Source organism: Bos grunniens, chromosome 7, assembly GCF_055505025.1.
Source record: "Bos grunniens cultivar Pamir isolate PY7600 chromosome 7, Bosgru_T2T1.0, whole genome shotgun sequence".
NCBI classification, from domain to species: Eukaryota; Metazoa; Chordata; class Mammalia; order Artiodactyla; family Bovidae; genus Bos; species Bos grunniens.
This window is the reverse complement of record NC_141171.1, coordinates 81149313-81168522: the sequence shown is the minus strand read 5'-3', so window position 1 is coordinate 81168522 and position 19210 is coordinate 81149313. Positions and strand designations below refer to the sequence as shown.

General features: G+C 39.4%; 1 protein-coding gene across 13 annotated transcripts in view; it reads right to left on the bottom strand.

Moving 5' to 3' along the window:
- Window positions 1–19210, bottom strand: part of RASGRF2 (Ras protein specific guanine nucleotide releasing factor 2) — a 271385-nt gene that overhangs the window by 122616 nt on the left and 129559 nt on the right. For 12 of the 13 annotated variants that reach the window (XR_015168014.1, XR_015168016.1, XR_015168015.1 and 9 more), the window contains one exon: window positions 7656–7738. Coding sequence is in view for 7 of the 13 variants with exons in the window: in XM_086412804.1 (XP_086268930.1) it covers window positions 7656–7738 (83 nt within the window). In the remaining 6 variants the exon portion in view is untranslated. Of the gene's footprint in view, window positions 1–1370; window positions 1529–7655; window positions 7739–19210 lie in introns of those variants that run through there. The other variant, XM_086412808.1, reaches the window with a different exon arrangement.

The window sequence follows — 19210 nt, the reverse complement described above, 5'->3', positions numbered from 1 at the left end:
ATGCACACTCATGTCCAGGCTTGCCCTGGCATTTGATAAAAGATGTGCTTGGACATATACAAAGCAGGGCCACAAAAACATCAACCATGCTATTATAGTTTAGGAAGGTCAGAATTAATTGTGAAAATAGGAATCATTCATTCCACTCTGTGGATTCCTTCTCCAGGGGAGGAGAAATAATTTTCCCTTTACACTCCTGAGATCTTAATTGAGTCTCTGTGATAAAAGATAAACAACAGAAAAATAAAGAAGCTTATTAACATGTATATCTCATGTATCCCTGGGAGATAACCAGGAGAAAATGAGAAACTCAAAAAGGTGGCTTAGAACTTAGACTTAAATGCCATCTTAATAGGGAAAGGGTGGTGGGGGTTGTGTATAGGCCTCTCAGGGAAGAGTAAATGATTTTTAGGAAAGATGAACGGACCCTTAGAATAGATGGAAGGTATCAGAACAGATGGAAGGTATCAAAATAGATGGAAGGTTTGTGACAGTTAGCCTGGGTGTGATGTTGACATCTAGTCTCTCCTGTGACAGCTGTCAATTTTCCACGGTTGGTGAAACTCCTGGGAAGATTTATGACAATTGAGTTCCTTTTTGAGAATCTGTCTTTAGGCAGATAAGAAGAGTTCAGAAAAACCATCTCTGCATTTGCTGTTTTTCAAGTGTCTGTAGCTCAATGTAATGAATATGCCAAAGTGGCCTATGTTAGAGTAGCATACTCCGCTTTCACTTCTTTCTCTGGTTCAATCCTATTTTATTAGGAAATTAAAGCCAAAGTCCTATTTAGGAGGAGCAGGGCTTATACCCTCAAATCAGAATATCAGAAGTATGATTAAAAAGTAAGGGTGACATTCTCCCCACAGAAGGGTGGGGAGGAGGGGAAGATGCAGACAGCACTGCTATTATCTGTGGTTATTTCTTTTTCTTACTTGTAATTTTGTACATCTGTGCTCCCCCCCCCCCCACCAATTTTTTCTTGACTAAACCAATAGATATTATATTACTAGGTATTTTTTCCTCTGGAAACAGCTCTTTGATCAGCTCTATTGTTTTTTTTCTATATTTTAAGGTATTAATTTCCATTCTTAGTTATTTTATTCCTACATTTTCCTACAGTTGATTTTTGTCATTCTTTTTCTAACTCCTTGAATGCTTAATCCATTTCATTCTTTCTGGCTGATTAATGCATTGAAGGCCATCCATTATTCTGAATACACTTTAAACCATCAATTGTGTAAAATACTGTGTTTTCCTTATGTTTTCAATACTCTGCAGTGTTAAAAAGTGTCTTCCTAAAAAAATAATGGATGTAATATACTCAGTGAACTCTTCTAAAGATTCCCCTTCCACAGTCTCCACCTGCCCACCTGCAATGCTGGGTTTCTCTCATTCTATAAAACCACCATCTGGCTGCTCCTCAACTTGTCACCTGGAGGCCCTTGTCCTGGAAGCCTGCAGCAGTCTTTCCAGGTGGACAGGAAACTCAGGGGAAGGTTCACACAGCAGCCCTCGGGATCCTTGGGTGTGCTCAGACCCCTCAGCTCGTGGTGCACCTTCGTTAGAAAGGTCAAGAAGCCGGGCTAAGTTCATAAGATGGAAAGCGTGGAAGCTGAGGCTGAATCCAAGTGAGGCTCAAAGAAACGCACACCTTTGCGAGGACTGCCCGTAGCCTTCACGTTCCCTTCTGAGACCCTCGTGTCTACCTTCACGGCAGCATCTCAGAAACAGGTGATCAATGAAGTGCTGGATTTAATCACTTGACTAAAGGATACACTACGGGCCAGTGAGATTCAGTGAGACAGTCGCTTACTAAGAATCAGCTGGCTTGTTGTGAGTGTCCCTAATTAGCTATTGCAGTACTTGGGAGGGATTTTAAATTATATATTGCAGGGAGCGAGCTCCGCCCCTGGCAAAGGTCATGAGGAAGGAGGCTTGGCATACGCAAAGGCGGAATCAAGCCTCAGGAGTCTCCCTGGAAATTCTCGAGCAATCTACCCCCACAACCAGAGTCTGCCTACTTTCTGCTTTGTGCCTTCACCTACACCTCTGACTTTACGGGGGGCTGTTCCCCACTACCTCTCTGAAAAAAGAGTTAGCTTACAGCTCCAGTTAATAATTCTTGGGTGTGACAGTGTTTCAACCTACAAACTCCTTTGGAAATCCTCTAGCCTGCCTGAATAGGTTTTTCCGGCCACGTGTGACTGTTCAGAGCCTCCCAACTGTGAGAGGCAGGAGATGTTCTAAACTGTCTAAATACAGATTCCTTTGAGCAATTAAAAGATTGATTAGAAATTGTATTGGTGAAGGGATTTTCACTTGTTGGGCCAATGTTTGCTGCTAAGTTTCCATATCCCTTATCTGCTGTGTCCCTGGCAGTGTATTGATTAATATAATTGGTGTAAGTAGTAGCTTTAATGTTTGTAACCTGGGACCCTTGAGTTAATTCTTTTTCTTGTTATAGCCCACCACACCTTTGCTCTGTAGGAATGCAACTTTATCTAATGCTTTTTGGAGGCTGGCGCCTGACTTTAGAATAATCACCTTTAGAGAAAAAGGCCTCCGGGCCAGAAGATGATGCAAATCACCTAAACTTTTGCATATGATAAGTTTGCAGGAAGAAAGCCTGGCTTGCTGCATGACTCTACCCCTTCCCCCATTACCCTCTATGCATAACTTAAGGTATAAAAACTACTTTGGAAAATAAAGTGCGGGCCTTGTTCACCGAAACTTGGTCTCACCATGTCGTTCTTTCTCTTACCTTCTGGGTGAATTATTCAGCCTCTTTTCTCCACTGAATTTCCTCACTGAGCTATCCTCATTCTATTACTCTTTATATCCTTAATTAACGTTTAATTAAGCAGTTGTTTCCTGATCCTCGCCGACGCCGTCCCCGCTTTGAATTCCCTGGATCCACCGGGGCTGGACCCCGGCAATATATTTATTTTCTTTGGGATAAAAAGAAATCAATAGCTTCTTTAGCTTGCTCTTGGAAACATCCCACCCTAAAGTAAGCTCAGTGCAGAGGGGAAGACTTCATTTGAGGGCCTGAAAGAGCATTTTAAATGAGTAGCTTACTTCTGACGAGGAACTAAGGGCAGCCTGTTCATTCTAGTCACATCACTGATCTTGAAAATATAGAAGAGCATCGAGTGAGGTTCTTGAAAATACAATGGCTCTTTCTTGTCCTTCATATGTGACCATCCACCAACTTTACTTTTCTGGTTTTTAATCTTCCTCCCTTGTTAAAAGACCTCAGAAACTTCTTTAATTCAATCAGTCTCAGTTCAGTTCAGTTCAGTTCAGTCGCTCAGTCGTGTCCGACTCTTTGCGACCCCATGAATTGCAGCACGCCAGGCCTCTCTGTCCAGCACCAACTCCCAGAGTTCACTCAGACTCACGTCCATCGAGTCAGTGATGCCATCCAGCCATCTCATCCTCTGTCGTCCCCTTCTCCTCCTGCCCCCAGCATCAGTCTTTTCCAATGAGTCAACTCTTTGCATGAGGTGGCCAAAGTACTGGAGTTTCAGCTTTCGCATCATTCCTTCCAAAGAAATCCCAGGGCTGATCTCCTTCAGAATGGACTGGTTGGATCCGCTAATCAAGGTGATCACTTTTTCTCCCACCATTTTCCCATCTAAAATCTCCATTTTCTTAGAAATGGCATTTCTAAGTAATGCCATTAAGCTAGGAAAATTTTTTGTTTTAACCTCTAAGTTGAGGTCAACTATTATGAAAAGAAAGCAAGCCTCAGCCTAAATACATAAAGTATAAAACATCACTTAAAGGAATATAATCACCTAATAAATATCATGATTTTGCATTATAATGGTAGTTTTGCACTTGGCATTTTTTGACTATAATTACTTTAATCAAATACTAGGAGGAAAAAATACATTGTAGCCAACATGAAATTACAACTAATTACACCACTGCCTCTCAAAATTATGATTACAGTTTCATTTTAACTAAAGAAAAAAGAATTAAATATTATGAAATTATTTAATTTTCTTTTATTACACTGAAAGAGATTTTACTTTATTTCCTAAGGGGCCCTCAAGAAGATATAATGTGTTACTTAAGCCTCCCATGATAATAACAACTCCTTTTTGGTAAACATTTTAAAAAACAATCTTGAAACATCAAACCCAAATCACCTATTGTAATTAGTAAGTTTTAAAAGTGAGTCCCTGCAAAGTAATGCCATTAAGATAGGATAATTTTTTTCTTTTAACTCTGCAAAACATCTTTTTTTATTTTTTATTTTTTTATTGCATGTAGCCAGAGAGACGTGCAGGGAGGCAAGAATATAGAATTTAGAGAAGAACAGGACCACGGAGGAGACTATCAGAAGGAACAGAGATTGCAAAATCATCTTCTTCTCTGATTGAAGAGAATCAGGCTCAATGACCAGGGGAAAATGGAAGGAAGAAAGATACAAAATATATGAAACTCTGCCTTGGGAATACACCTCGTAGAGAATAGGGCATCCAAATATGTGTGACTTCCATAGGAAGTCCTTACAGCCTCAGATACAGGTTTCTATTCTCTAGTGAGTGGTTCCAACTCATAACAGTGACCTCTCTGTCCCTCCAAATGCAGAGAAGTCTTGGTCTATATAGGAGGCAGTTACAAATGAAACTGGAAATGGGAATTAGTCAAACTCCCAGAACATAGGACAGAAGATGCATTGAGATGCCAGTCATAACTGAGGCAGGCAGAAAACTAAAGTTTTTATCTGTATTAATTTTTTAAGTGAACAAAGTGTATGTAGAGTAGGTGTGCAGCTGCCCTAAGGTTCAAGAGCTTATAAGTTGGCTACCAAGTCCAACTTACATATTCTCATTCTAAAGCAGACTGGAATTTCAAGGCTGTCTAATCTTCAAGAAAGTACTTCAAAAAAATGAATGAAAATAATATACATTATTTTGTGAAGTATTAAAATAAGTCCCATCGCTTCATGGCAAATAGATGTAGAAACAATGGAAACAGTAAGAGACTTTATTTTCTTGGGCTCCAAACTCACTGCAGATGGTGACTGCAGACATAAAATTAAAACACGCTTGCTCCTTGGTAAAAAAGCTACGACCAACCTAGACAGCATATCAAAAAGCAGAGACATTACTTTGCCGTCAAAGGTCCATACAGTCAAAGCTATGGTTTTTCCAGGAGTCATGTATGGATGTGAGAGTTGGACTATAAAGAAAGCTGAGCACTGAAGAATTGATGCTTTTGAACTATGGTGTTGGAGAAGACTCTTGAGAGTCCCTTGGACTGCAAGGAGATCCAACCAGTCCATCCTAAAGGAGATCAGTTCTGAATGTTCATTGGAAGGACTGATGTTGAAGCTGAAACTCCAATACTTTGGTCACCTGATGTGAAGAGCTCACTCATTTGAAAATACCCTGATGCTGGGAAAGATTGAAGGTGGGAGAAGAAGGGGACGACAGAGGATGAGATGGTTGGATGGCATCACTGACTTAATGGACATGAGTCTGAGCAAGCTCTGGGAGCTGGTGATGGACAGGGAGGCCTGGCGTGCTGCAGTCCATGGGGTCGCAAAGAGTCAGACATGACTGAGCAACTGAACTGAAATGAACTGAACTCTGGTAGAAAACTAATAAGAAAACTAGCCTGGTGATGTGAACTTAAAAATTAAGTCATAATTTGAAACTTTTGACTTAATATTCCATACTTGGTTTTAATTTTATTATCACACATTTTTAACTGATCTTTTCTTTTTACTTACCTTTGAAAAAAATACACTTATTTATTTATTTATTGTTGGCTTCATTGTGTCTTGGTTGCAGCACCTAAAATCTTCATTGCAGCACACAGGTGCTCTCTAGTTGTGGTGTGTGGAATTAGCTGCCCCATGGCATGTGGTATCTTAGATCCCTGGCCAGGGATGGAACCTGAGTCCCCTGAATTGGAAAGTGGATTCTAAGTCCCTGATCTGTTTTTTGTTTTTTTTTTTAAACTATACTTTAAAACCTAGGAAAAATAAGGCTAAAGGAATCTCTGCACGAGAGTCTTAAAATGACCCCTGTTGTTCAGTCACTCAGTCGTGTCCGACTCTTATGACACCATGGCCTACAGCAAGCCAGGCCTCCCTGTCCTTCACCATCTCCTGGAGCTTGCTCAAACTCATGTCCATTGAGTCGGTGATGCCATCTTACCATCTTATGCTCTTGCCCCCTTCTCCTCCTGCTCTCAGTCTTCCCCAGCGTCAGGGTATTTTCCAATGAGTCGACTCTTCACGTCAGGTAGCCAAAGTATTGGAGCTCCAGCATCAGTCTTTCTAATGAATACTCAATGTTGATTTCCTTTAGGATTGACTGGTTTGATCTCCTTGCAAGTCCCAGAGACTCTCAAGAGTCTTCTCCAACACCATAGTTCAAAAGCATCAGTTCTTTAGCACTCAGCTTTCTTTATAGTACAACTCTCACATCCATACATGACTACTGGAAAAACCACAGCCTTGACTAGACAGACCTTTGTCTGCAAAGTAATGTCTCTGCGTTTTAATATACTGTCTAGGTTTGTCATAGCTTTTCTTCCATAAAAAGAAAGAAAAAAATGACCCTCTTCAAAATATTTTAAAACTTGACTAGCAATTTATTTTTTTTAATTTTATTTTACTTTTAAACTTTACATAATTGTATTAGTTTAGTTTTAAAGTTTGTACAATTGGGATGATGCTAATTACAATAAATACCTATCATTGTACCTAACAATTGTACCTATCAATACCTGCAATGTAGAGAAAAGTTGATGCTGCTTTTTGTCTTAGCTCAGACCTAAAAAAAAAATCCACATAAAAGGCATGGAAGACAAACATTTTCTTAGCTTCATGTAACTTTTTGGAAAGATATAACAGGACTACTTTTAAAAATACATTTTATTCTTAGAATTTGGACTGCAAATAACCAAGAAAATGAGAGTAGGGAACAATTTGGTCAGCTTGAAAATCCTTCCAAAACAATTTTTGAATTTGGAAACAAAAAAGTATATAGAGACAAAAGTACTAATGTAGAGAGTTATGGCACATAGTTATTGATATAACTTCTCGCTTCAAATAAAACTACAGTTTCCTTAGTGATAACACTAAATTATCGGATTTGCTTTCTTAACAAAACACATAGACAGCAAGATGGAAGCCCCCAGCAATAGTCTCTGGGGCAAATCCATACACAGGCTGTGGGTAGATAGTACCATAGAAAGCCAGTTAATTTATGTTGAATGTCTTCAAAATCTCAGTGTGTCTCTACAACCAAATCTAACTAATATGATTCATACTCACTGAGAAGACTGCAAAAGAATCTGCCAAACTTTTGTCCATCCTCTGACACATCTGCTATCACAACTTTATATACTGAACTTAAAAATTTTGATAGGCTTTTTGTACTGAGGAAGGCATTCTGAATAGTATGAAAAACTGTATTTCTATGCTGTGAGTCAATAAACCATGAATCTGAAAAACCATTACAATAGTTTTATTATTTATAATGGCATATTATGAATTATCACATTACTGCTGAATGTATTCACAGTATGAAGCTGAATCCCAGTGAAGCAATATTTTATTCAGGGTTTTACATTCTCCACCAATTTGATCCTGATTAAAATGTCAGAGAAAGGATTATCACACTTACTTAATCATATGTGGCACAGTAACTTTGGAATTTTCTTCAAACACTATAGTCATTAAACCATTACACCGTATGTTGTCCACACACTGTGAAATTAAAAAACAGACAGTTACAACCCACATGAAAACCTAGGCAGAGTATGTATTCCTAGAATTATTTAGAGTCATAAAAACAATTCAGTTTCTCATCTGGGCACATAAGCATGCAAGCATGGGTATGCACACGTGTATACACACACACACACACACGCACACACACACAGGGAAACATTACACAATGAAGAACAGAGTCCATATCCAAATACCAAAACTGCGCACCTAGCAAATGCCCAAGGATAGATATAAGGGCTGCATTTTCCTGGAACGTGTTCCCCAAGGATTCTGAGCACAGCGTCACATCAGCACAATCCTCTGGCAGTCACAACTCTACTTGAGGAGTTTATTCCCCTAGTGACCACCTCTGCAATATTCCTTCTCTACCACAGGGCGTGGTATGGGGCAGGCAGAGAAGAAATGGTGGCTTCCTTGGATGGGATTCATCTTCTCTCTCACTAGTAAGCTCTGTGTGTGCTTTTTTGTGTGTGTGTGTTTTTTTTTTTTTTTTTTTTGCAATAAATCCCCACATTTTACTAGTTTCTCAAGCAGCTTCTATTGGCAATGTGTTGGTTTGGTGAGGATGAACTGTATGCTTTCTCCTGTTTCTGACATACATAAAGCCCTGTTCATCTCCTCTCTTTTCTTTCTAAGAAGAAAACTCAGAACGTTGCTAATTTTCTCTGCCTTCTTTATTTACATCTATGCCTTATCAATTCAAAATTTCCCTTTGCAATTACTTTGGGCTAGAGAAGTATTTTGAATTATACATATTCCCTTTAAACAAAACAGAAAATGAAAAATAAAATCTAAACAGTTTTTAAAATCAGAAATTACTTTTAGTTACTAGGATACCATGTACTACTTAATGATTATAATTAAATGGTGTGAGGAAATTGATTGCCAAGTGATTTCACACAGCTCTTGAACTCAGGGTTTATCCTAAACCCCAATGTCTAATGAAAGAATGAATATGCATATAAAAAACTTTGGATTACCAGCATCCCCTGACTGTTGATTCCCCTACTTAGCATAATAGCCATTTTCATACTTAATGTTCCTTAAAACTTTGTTTCCTCAAGTCTTATGCCATTATTTCAATGACGAGGTATAGCGGATCTCTACTTCCAGGAATAAAGCAGAATATTTTAAAGTTCCTCTTCATTTCTTTAAACATCTGAAATTTTGAATTAGCTTCTTATATGTATAATTGTGGTTCAGTTCAGTTCAGTTCAGTCACTCAGTCGAGTCCGACTCTGCGACCCCATGAATTGCAGCACGCCAGGCCTCCCTGTCCATCACCAACAGTTTGAGTTCACTCAAACTCATGTCCATCGAGTCGGTGATGCCATCCAGCCATCTCATCCTCTGTCGTCCCCTTCTCCTGCCCCCAATCCCGCCCAGCATCAGGGTCTTTTCCAATGAGTCAACTCTGCACATGAGGTGGCCCTAACTATAAATTAGATGATATGTGCTTATACATGAGTTTATACTATATCTTACTCCCCTAGGTGGATTACAAAAATGCATATAGTAAGACAAAGTCAAGGTAAGTAAGAAAATCAGAGAGGATTTGGATAAAGTGTGGAAAATAATAAGATGAAGCCTGGAACCAACTGACCACATATACTTTATGTTGAGAAGTTCCAAACACTTGCTCTACATGGTCCTCAAAATTAGCTGAGCCATGGGGCAGCCAACTCAAAGGAAGCCATATGATCAACTACAAAATTCATGGCTTAACAGAACCTCAATTCATCCTACTCTCTGTCCAAAGGAAAAGTATCTCATGGGTCTTATAAATAAAACATTAAATAATGTCATGAACATTATTGTCCTCAACAACTTCATTTTAAAGTAATTAAAGTTTTGTTTTTTTATCAAATCATGTCTTATAAACTTCCTCAACATTGGTTGAAGAGTATAATTTCAAACTAACCACTCTGTGGTGAGTCCCAAAGGATGGGTCCTGCCTTTGCTTATCTGATTTCAAGCACTAATTTCATACTCTGCAGAAAAGGGTCTGTATGGCTGCTCTTCTTTAGGCATAAATAAATGCAGCCTCTCCCATCAGTTTTGAGTAGCAGGAAGTTAGACATGGTATTCTTCCCAAAGTTCTGAAACTGCGCTGTCCTAAATTAGTACCCAGTTGTATGGAGCCAGTGTTTTCACCAGTGAGCCAAGCTGCCAGTAGTAGGGGTATCCTCGTAGGCCTCAAAATGACCACACGACCTCAAGGGAGAGCTCTCAGTCAGGGCCAGGTGAAAAGAGACTCCAGTGACTCCATTCATTTCTATGCATGAGCATACAGGGGAAAGCAAGGAGATGAGTCTGGCTGGTGTGAGCATCTATAACGGAGGAGACGGTAAGAAAGAGGAAGTCAGCTGCAGTCAGCAGTCTCGAATCTGGATTATATCCAGCAGGCAGATGGTAAGTCACTACAAGTTTCTAAGTGGTCTTGTTCAAGTTAGAAGATCTACAGCTGGGGGAATTCACTGAATGGCAAGATCATCAGGATGATATTCTGAGTCACAAATGAAATGATTCATGGCTCCGCTGAGGCAGACCATGGGAATGAAGAGGAACAGATGGAGATAAATATTTTGAAGAAAGCAATAATAGAAATTGATGAGTTACTGAATAAAACCAAGAGAAAAAAAAAACAGGGTAAAATTCAAAGATGACTTCACTATTAGAACATTTTAAATTGGAAAATGCAAATATATTTAAAAGCAATAAACATGGCCAAATGTTTTTTGAGTGACACAGAACTTAACCAAAACTAGTCTACCTTTTTGGATTCTCATGGGCACCAAGAAGATGCATAGATTATATGGCATTAGAGAAGGCAATGGCATCCCACTCCAGTACTCTTGCCTGGAGAACCCCATGGACGGAGAAGCCTGGTAGGCTGCAGTCCATGGGGTCGCTAAGAGTGGGACACGACTGAGCGACTTCACTTTCACTTTTCATTTGCATGCATTGGAGAAGGAAATGGCAACCCACTCCAGTGTTCTTACCTGGAGAATCCCAGGGACAGGGGAGCCTGGTGGGCTGCCATCTATGGGGTCACACAGAGTCGGACATGACTGAAGCGACTTAGCAGCAGCAGCGGGGATTTTATTAAATGAGGGTCTCATGTCTGCATTTATTAAGTATGTATCTATGTGACAGATACTGGGCTAAATGCTGGGAGATGAGGGCAGGGAGCAGAGAAAGAATATATAAAAGAGTTTCAAAGATGAGTAAAGTAAACCACTTTAAATTCATTTTCCTAATTCCAATGGGAAAATGGTTTAGCACTATCCCTATTCTTATGAAACTACGAGCGAGATTTTGGGGCATGGGGACAGATGTGGCATACAGACAGGGAGAGGAAGGAGGGGTTAAGTGACACCTTCACCCCAGTGACATTTCTAGCTATTCCTTAGACTTTTCACTCTCGGTTTTTCTGAGCAGAATGAAGATGTTACCTGGGTAACCAACACAGAAAGTGGGAGGACAGAGCTGGTGTTTGGTGAGAATTGTGGAAAGTAAACAGTGTTCCTTCAATATCCTTTAACAATCTAAGCAAAAGCATAGTTATCAGACAACAGCCTTAGGATGTCTCAGGGCTATAGATTTTATGTTTAGATATTCTATTTGGTTCTTTGAAAGTTAAATCTGGATCCTTTTTACATAGCGATCTTTTCTTTCCTTTCTTCTTCCTTCCCTCCTTTCATTTCATACTTTACTTTAAATCTTCTTTTAAACCTGTCTTCTCTAAGTTATCACTGTATTAGATGAAGTTCCAGCAGTGCTAATTATACTCCTTACTGAGTCTTCTGACTCTCATTCATGATAGATCAGTTACTCAAAAGATTTGTAATTTTTTATTTTGAGCACATTGTCATGAGCCCCGAACTGTTGAAGTGTTGCTAATGCAGTGACTTTGTGTTTGCTTCTACCAAGCATTCTTGCTAACCAGCAACAGTCCAAAAATTGTTTCTACATTAATTTCTCAGTTTGGAATTTTCACACCATGTGAATATTGCACATCTGAATTTCAAATCCATAGACCAGAAATGCATTTGTTTTTCTCAAAGGAGATTTTAAAAAATTCAGAACCCAAGACAAAGACAGACTTCTTTATGATTTCCCAGGCCAAATGGGTATTTTTTTTTTTTTTTTTTTGAGTTCTTATTTCATGCATGGGACCGCCTTCCAATGCTCAGGCTTTAAACAGAAATCTTAGTTCCTTTAAGGGGCCCAAGGCTAACCCTCCCTCCTTTAGCTAATACCCCTCAGGCATGGGACCGATAACCAGACTTAAATCATCCTCATGTCTCTGTGTCTTCAGCTTACATGCTGTTTGCTCTGACTTTAAATTTCCCTGTTATTTCTGGCAACTAGAGATTTCCTTTTATATTTATAAATATCATCAATGAATTAAATTTTTTATTATACTGATTTTATGTATTAAATATTTCTTTTTTTTTTAAATTAATTAATTTATTTTACTTTATAATATTGTATTGTTTTTGCCATACATTACTTGAATATTTCTGATTTTATAGCCAGAGGGGATCTAAATTGGTGCAGTCCTCCACACTGCCAGAATTGAAACTTGAGATAAATGTTTTAGATCCAAAAGAGAAGATTTATGTGACCACTTTTGAACATCTTATTATCCAGTGTCAGATCTCATTTTGTAAATCTATTTGATTCATTGTGTCAAGCATTAAATTATTTTCAATAGGAATAAAAATAACTTTTTACTTACACTCAAGTCTCAGAAGGAAATATACATGCAATCTGAACCAGAGATCAAAAGACCATGTAATAAAAAAATCACATTTAATTGTACAAAAAGGTCTTTGATAACTGACACATCTATCTGTGGGATGGATGAATATATATACATATAAATATACATACACACATATACACATATGTTGCTGTTGATTAGTAGCTAAGTTTTGCAACCCCATGGACTGTAGCTGGCCAGGCTCCTCTGTCCCTAGGATTTCCCAGGCAATAATATTGGAATGGGTTGTCATTTCCTTTTCTAAGGGATCTTCCCAATCCAAGGAGTGAACCCGCATCTCCTACATTAGCAGGCGAATTCTTTACCACTGAGCCACCAGGGAAGCCCATACACACATATACATACATGTGTATATAAAATATATTATGGTATATTTATAACAGAGAAGTGGTTTTGAAATGGACTCTTTATCTATTAGAGGCTCCACAGACAGGGTTCAGTGACAACATGATTTTGAACAAACAGGATTCCTAGGGGCCCTGGGTTTACCAATTCTACTTCAACCAGAATATTTTGCTTTTATCTCACTTCCATTTGGTATTTTCAGTACTGCTGCACTGAAGAAAAGAGTTCTCTTCCAGAAAGAAAGTTAAACTGCAATAGAACTTTTATTTATGTATGTGTGTATGAATATATTAATATTTATATTGAAAGTATATATTCATAATCATATAAGCACATATCTTGTGTTGGGGAGAAGAGATTGAGCCCTGGGAAAATGAATCCAATTCACTCAGTTAAAAGAGAAAGACATGAAAATAGCCAGGGTGTCATATAACTTTAAGGACACAATTTATGTGAATTACTATAAACTTTAAAATCAGTAAGATAACAAAAGCAGATTCCTAGATCATGGCTATTCTAGTTCAGTTTTGATGACTATGACCAGGGGATAGAGGACTGGGAATATGTATATTTATAAAAGCCCCAGGTAATTAAAAAAATTTTTTTTCATTGGAGGATAATTGCTTTACAATATTGTGCTGGTTTCTGCCATACATCAACATGAGTCAGCCACAGGTATACATATATCCCCTCCCTCTTGAATCTCTGTCCCATCTCCCACCCCATCCTACTCCTATAGATTGTCATAGAGCACTGGGCTGAGCTCCCTGTGTCACACAGCAGATTCCTACTAGCTATCTATTTCACGTATGGTAATGTGTATGCTTCCATGCTACTCTCTCAATTCTTCCTACTATCTCCTTCCCACACGGTGCACAAGTCTCTTCTCTGTCTGTGTCTCCACTGCTGCCCCTACCTTACAAATAGATTCATCGGTACCATCTTTCTAGAGTCCACACACATGCGTTGCTGCTGCTGGTGCTAAGTCACTTCAGTCATGTCTGACTCTGTGACCCTGAGGACTGTAGCCTGCCAGGCTCCTCTGTCCATGGAGTTCTCCAGGCAAGGACACTGGAGTGGGTTGCCATGCCATCCTCCAGGGGATCTTCCCAACCCAGGGTTTGAATTCTTATCTCTTATTTCTCCTGCACTGGCAGGCAGGTTCTTTACCACTAACCCAACTGGAAATACAATATTTGTCTTTCTCTTTCTGACTTACTTCACTCTGTACAATTGGCTCTAGGTTCATCCACCTCATTAGGACTAACTCATATATGTATTCTTTTTTTAATAGCTGAGTAAAGGTCCATCTAGTCAAGGCTATGGTTTTTCCAGTAGTTATGTATGGATGTGAGAGTTGGACTATAAAGAAAGCTGAGCACGGAAGAATTGATGCTTTTGAACTGTGGTGTTGGAGAAGACTCTTGAGAGTCCCTTGGACTGCAAGGAGATCCAACCAGTCCATCCCAAAGGAGATCAGTCCTGGGTGTTCATTGGAAGGACTGATGCTGAAGCTGAAACTCCAATACTTTGGCCACCTGATGCGAAGAGCCGACTCATTTGAAAATACCCTGATGCTGGGAAAGATTGAAGGTGGGAGAAGAAGGGGATGACAGAGGATAAGATGATTGGATGGCATCACCAACTCAACAGACATGAGTTTGGGTAGACTCCAGGAGTTGATGATGGACAAGGAGGCCTGGGGTGCTGCAGTCCATGGAGTCGCAAAGGGTCAGACACGACTGAGTGACTGAACTGAATATTCCATTGTGTGTGTGTGTGTGTGTGTGTGTGTGTGTGTCTGTATATATATATATATATATATCACAATTTCTGTATCCATTTTTCTGTAGATGGACATTGTCCTAGCTACTGTAAAGAGTGCTGCAATAAACACTGGGATTCATGCATCTCTTTCAATTAGGTTCTCTCAGGGTATGGTGGCTCAATGGAAAAAAAATCTGTCTGCAATTTTTTTTTACAGACAGATCGAAGATGTGGGTTCGATCCCTAGGTTAGGAAGATCCCCTGGAGGAGGGCATGGTAACCCACTCCAGTATTCCTGCCAGGAAAATCCCATGGACGGAGGAGCCTGGCAGGCTACAGTCCATGGGGTCATAAAGAGTCAGACATGACTAAGTGATTAGGCACATGCCCAGTAGTGGGATTGTTAGACCCAGGTAATTTTGAAGCAGTTGGTCCTTGAAGGAAGGCTAACAATGCCTTTTGCAGCAGTGTTTTTGTTTGTTTGGTTGGTTGGGCTTTTTTGTTTTGCTTTGTTTTCCTTTTTTTTTTGACTGTACCACACAGTTTGTGGGACCTTAGTTCCCTGACTGAGGATGGAACCTGTGCCCTCTGCAGTGGAAATGCGGAGTCCTACCCATTGGACTACCAGGGAATTCCCTCTAGTAGGCTTTTCTGCAGGTCCTGCTTAAGGAAGTATCTGGTCAAAGGTTAGTAATCTACTGCATCACCATACCTTTCTATCTTCCTAATACTTCTAAAGAGTGGGAAGAAAAGTAAACTCAATTTTTCTCTTAAATCACCTTTTTATATTAAAGTAAAAAATTCCCTATTGATTCCAGAGAAGCTATTTTAAGGGAGGAAGCATGTCAGTGTGCTACAAATTTGTCTATATTTTGACACATCTGCCCAAACCAAGAAGCTCAGAGGTGAATTTTAATTCTGCATTTTAGTTAATACCCATAATTACAGAAAAGTCTGTTTAATACTCCATTATGTATCACAGTAAGACATGCACAAATGAATGCACTATATTGAAATGAACGGTCAAATCTTCAGCCTCAAATTTTTCCCTATAAATAGATGAAAAAGGGAAGAATTATTGGTCAAGACCATTAACCACTTGCACATTTTGTTGGACGCACCAACAGTTAATTATGACCTTGCTGGTGGAGCTAAAAGTATAATTAATCATTCAAGCAATTGTTACTTCTAAAAATTACAGCTTCAAAGAGAGAGGCCTGACAAAGCTAAAAGTCTTAATTTTCATATAGAGTTCTCTATGTGAAAGTGGGATTGTGTCAATACTTAGGCACCACTTTATTATTTCAAGTAAGAGCTACATGTGATTAGTATAACATGGTACAAGGGTTTAGCAAGGTAGAGTCAAATTATGCCAGAAAAAATTAAAATTATGCAAAACAAAAAAATGACAAAAAGAAGGACAAAATCATGGAGAATATATTCATAATTTAGATCGAAAGAAATGTTTATTTCCCTAGGACAGGGAAGGATATCTACAAGCATAGCCCCAACAAATAAATGTCCATCTGGTATAAACAGACAAGAAATAGATATGGTGGAAAATGTCAGTCTCACTGATAACTGCAGAAGTAATTAAAACCACTAGGAAGGAATTCCACTTTTCCATTAAATGAGGAAATGTGACAAACATGACAAAATTCAGCACTGGCAGGACTTAGAATAGACGAGTTACATATTTCTTGGGGTGTTTTGGCAGTCTGTCGAGTCATGAATCATGAAATCATGAAAGTGATCAGGCCCCCTTCACCAGCCCTATACCTGTGGGCAAGATACACCAACAAGGGGCCTTGAAAGGAGGAGTAACTCTCGGTGCAAAGATGGCTAGCACCACCCCATCATACATTAGTGCTGAAACTTGGAAATTGCCCGTATGCCTAATTATTCAGAAAGAGCTAGAAAAGTGGTAAGTTAACATGATGCGTGCTTAGTTACACAGTCATGTTGGACTCTCTGCGACCCCATGGACTGCAGCCCACCAGGTTCTATCCATGGGATTTCCTAGCCAAGAATACTGGAGTGGATTGCTATTTCCTTCTGCAGGGGATCTTTCTGACCCAGGAACCGAACCCGCATTTTCCACATTGGTAAGCAGATTCTTTACCTGCTGAGTCATCAGGGAAGTCTAAGTTAACATGGTAGAATAAACATATATTACCATTAGGAGACACTGATACAAAGAACTCATAGGAATATAGGAAGATGAAAAAGGAAAAAATGATGCATATATGCAGCTAGAGGCAAACTGTTGAATTATTTTGGTATGGCAGGATTGTGAAGGTTTCAGAGATGAAAATATTTGATTTTCAGAACAGAGTTTCTCAAATGTAATTGTGAAAAAGTGATCAGTGGGGCCTGTTAAATCTGAGGGGGTGTCTGGAAGGTGGGTTCGGGAATCTGCATTTAAAAAAAAAAAAAAACTTCAGGTAATTATCTGTGAAAGACACTTTGATAAACATTTATTTAGTGATCTGGGTGTTGGGAGTATTTCTGGTTCCTTTTTGTATCCATATTTTTACATATACATGATAAAATATTAAAAGGTACATTTCAAGCATTCTGTAGGCTCATCTTATCAATAATGAATATGCCTAGAGGGATGTTTGGGGGACTGACAGATTTCATTGATGTATGTATAGCACACAGTTTCCCCCATAAAATGAAAATGTTTTAAGTGGAGAACAAGCCCAGTTGAGATGCAGGCTGCTGGGCAGTAAACTAGGCTCAATTGATAGTGGAGCACTCTGTCCCCACCACCCACCATTCAAACCCTGCGTCAGGAAAATCACTAAGTATCTCAGAACACTCACTACCTGGCTCAACATTTTTTTTTTAAATTCGAGTGTAATTGCTTTACAATATTGTGCTGGTTTCTGCTGTCCAACAAAGTGAATCAGCTACATGCATACATATGTTTCCTCCCTCTTGAGCCTCTATCCCTCCCCCACATCCCAGGCCCTAGGTCATCACAGAGCACAGAGCTGAGTTCCCTATTCTATATAGCAGGCTCCCAGTAGCTAGCTATTTTACACACAACAGTGTACCTATGTCACACTTAGTCTCCCAATGCATCTCACCCTCCCCTCACCATGTCCACTTGTCTGGTCTCTGTGTTTACGTCTCTATTCCTGCTCTGGAACTAGGTTCATCTGTACCATTTTTCTAGATTCCACACATGTGCATTAATATATGATGTTTGTTTTTCTCTTTCTGACTTACTTCACTCTGATTGACTCTAGGTCCCTCCATATCTCTACAAATGACCCAATTTCATTCCTTGTTATGGTTGAGTAATATTCCAATTTATATGTGTACCATAACTTCTTTTAGAAGCAGTTGGCTCATAGCCACTCCCTCCTCTTCGATGCATTTCCTTCATTTGACTTGCAAGACACCACACCCTCTCGGCTAGCCTCCAATTGCACTACTGGTTCCTTCTCTTCTTTGCTGTTCTCCGTGACTCCTCACTCACTCCACGGGCTTCTCCTCATTTCTATCTATACTGACTCTCTAGGTGATCTCAACAGTCTTGTGGCCTTAAATATCATCTAAATGACAGAGAATCTCACACATGGACCTCCCTCCAAGCACTGAGCGTCCATACCCCACTGCTTACTTAACAACTCCATTGAAATTACTTCCCCCTTTCTACTTTCCCTCTCAACATTCCCCTTCAGCCACATCTAACCTTCATGCTATTACTCAAAATATACTGCCTCCTACTCTAGAGTGCTTGCAGAGGCTGTTCCCTCTGTGTGGAATGACTTTCCCTTTGTTAAATATCTACATGGTATTTTCCATAACTCGCCACAGTCTTTGTTTACATGTTGTCTTCAAAATGAGATGATCACCTTTTCAAAATTGTACTGACCCACACCTACCTCCAGTCGCCCAATCCTTCTCAACCTGCCCTATCACCTTCCAACATAAAATATTATATATTTATTATCTTTACATTGTTTTCAGTTTCCCCACACTAGACTGTAAGCTACACAAGGTCAGGGAATTTTTGTTGTTCTCTCCTGTCCATGATATATCACAAGCACTGAGATAGTTCCTGGTATATGTTATCACTGCATAAATATATTTGTTGAATGGCTGAAATTTTAAGTATCGAAACCACACAATATTAAGGCTCTACTGAACACAGTAATTTCATATCATGATATCACTGTCACTCAGAAAGACACAATTTCCTGTTGTTTCTTTCTCCGATTCAATTGTACATATAATCTAGTACACCAGTATATTAGCCATACAAACTTGGAGAAATAGGAAGAAATTGTACACCTAACTCAAGATGTAGTCTACATGCGTACTCAGTCGCGTCCAACTCTTAGCTACCCCATGGACTATAGTCTGCCACGTTACTCTGACCATGGAATTTTTCAGGTAAGAATACTAGAGTGGGTTGCCATTTCCTGCTAAAATGTAGTCTAAGTAGAGAGAATCACTGCTTCTGGGAGGCAAAGTATTAGATCCTTTCCTTAAAGGACTGGGCATAGAATCATTCATACACCTCAAGGGTC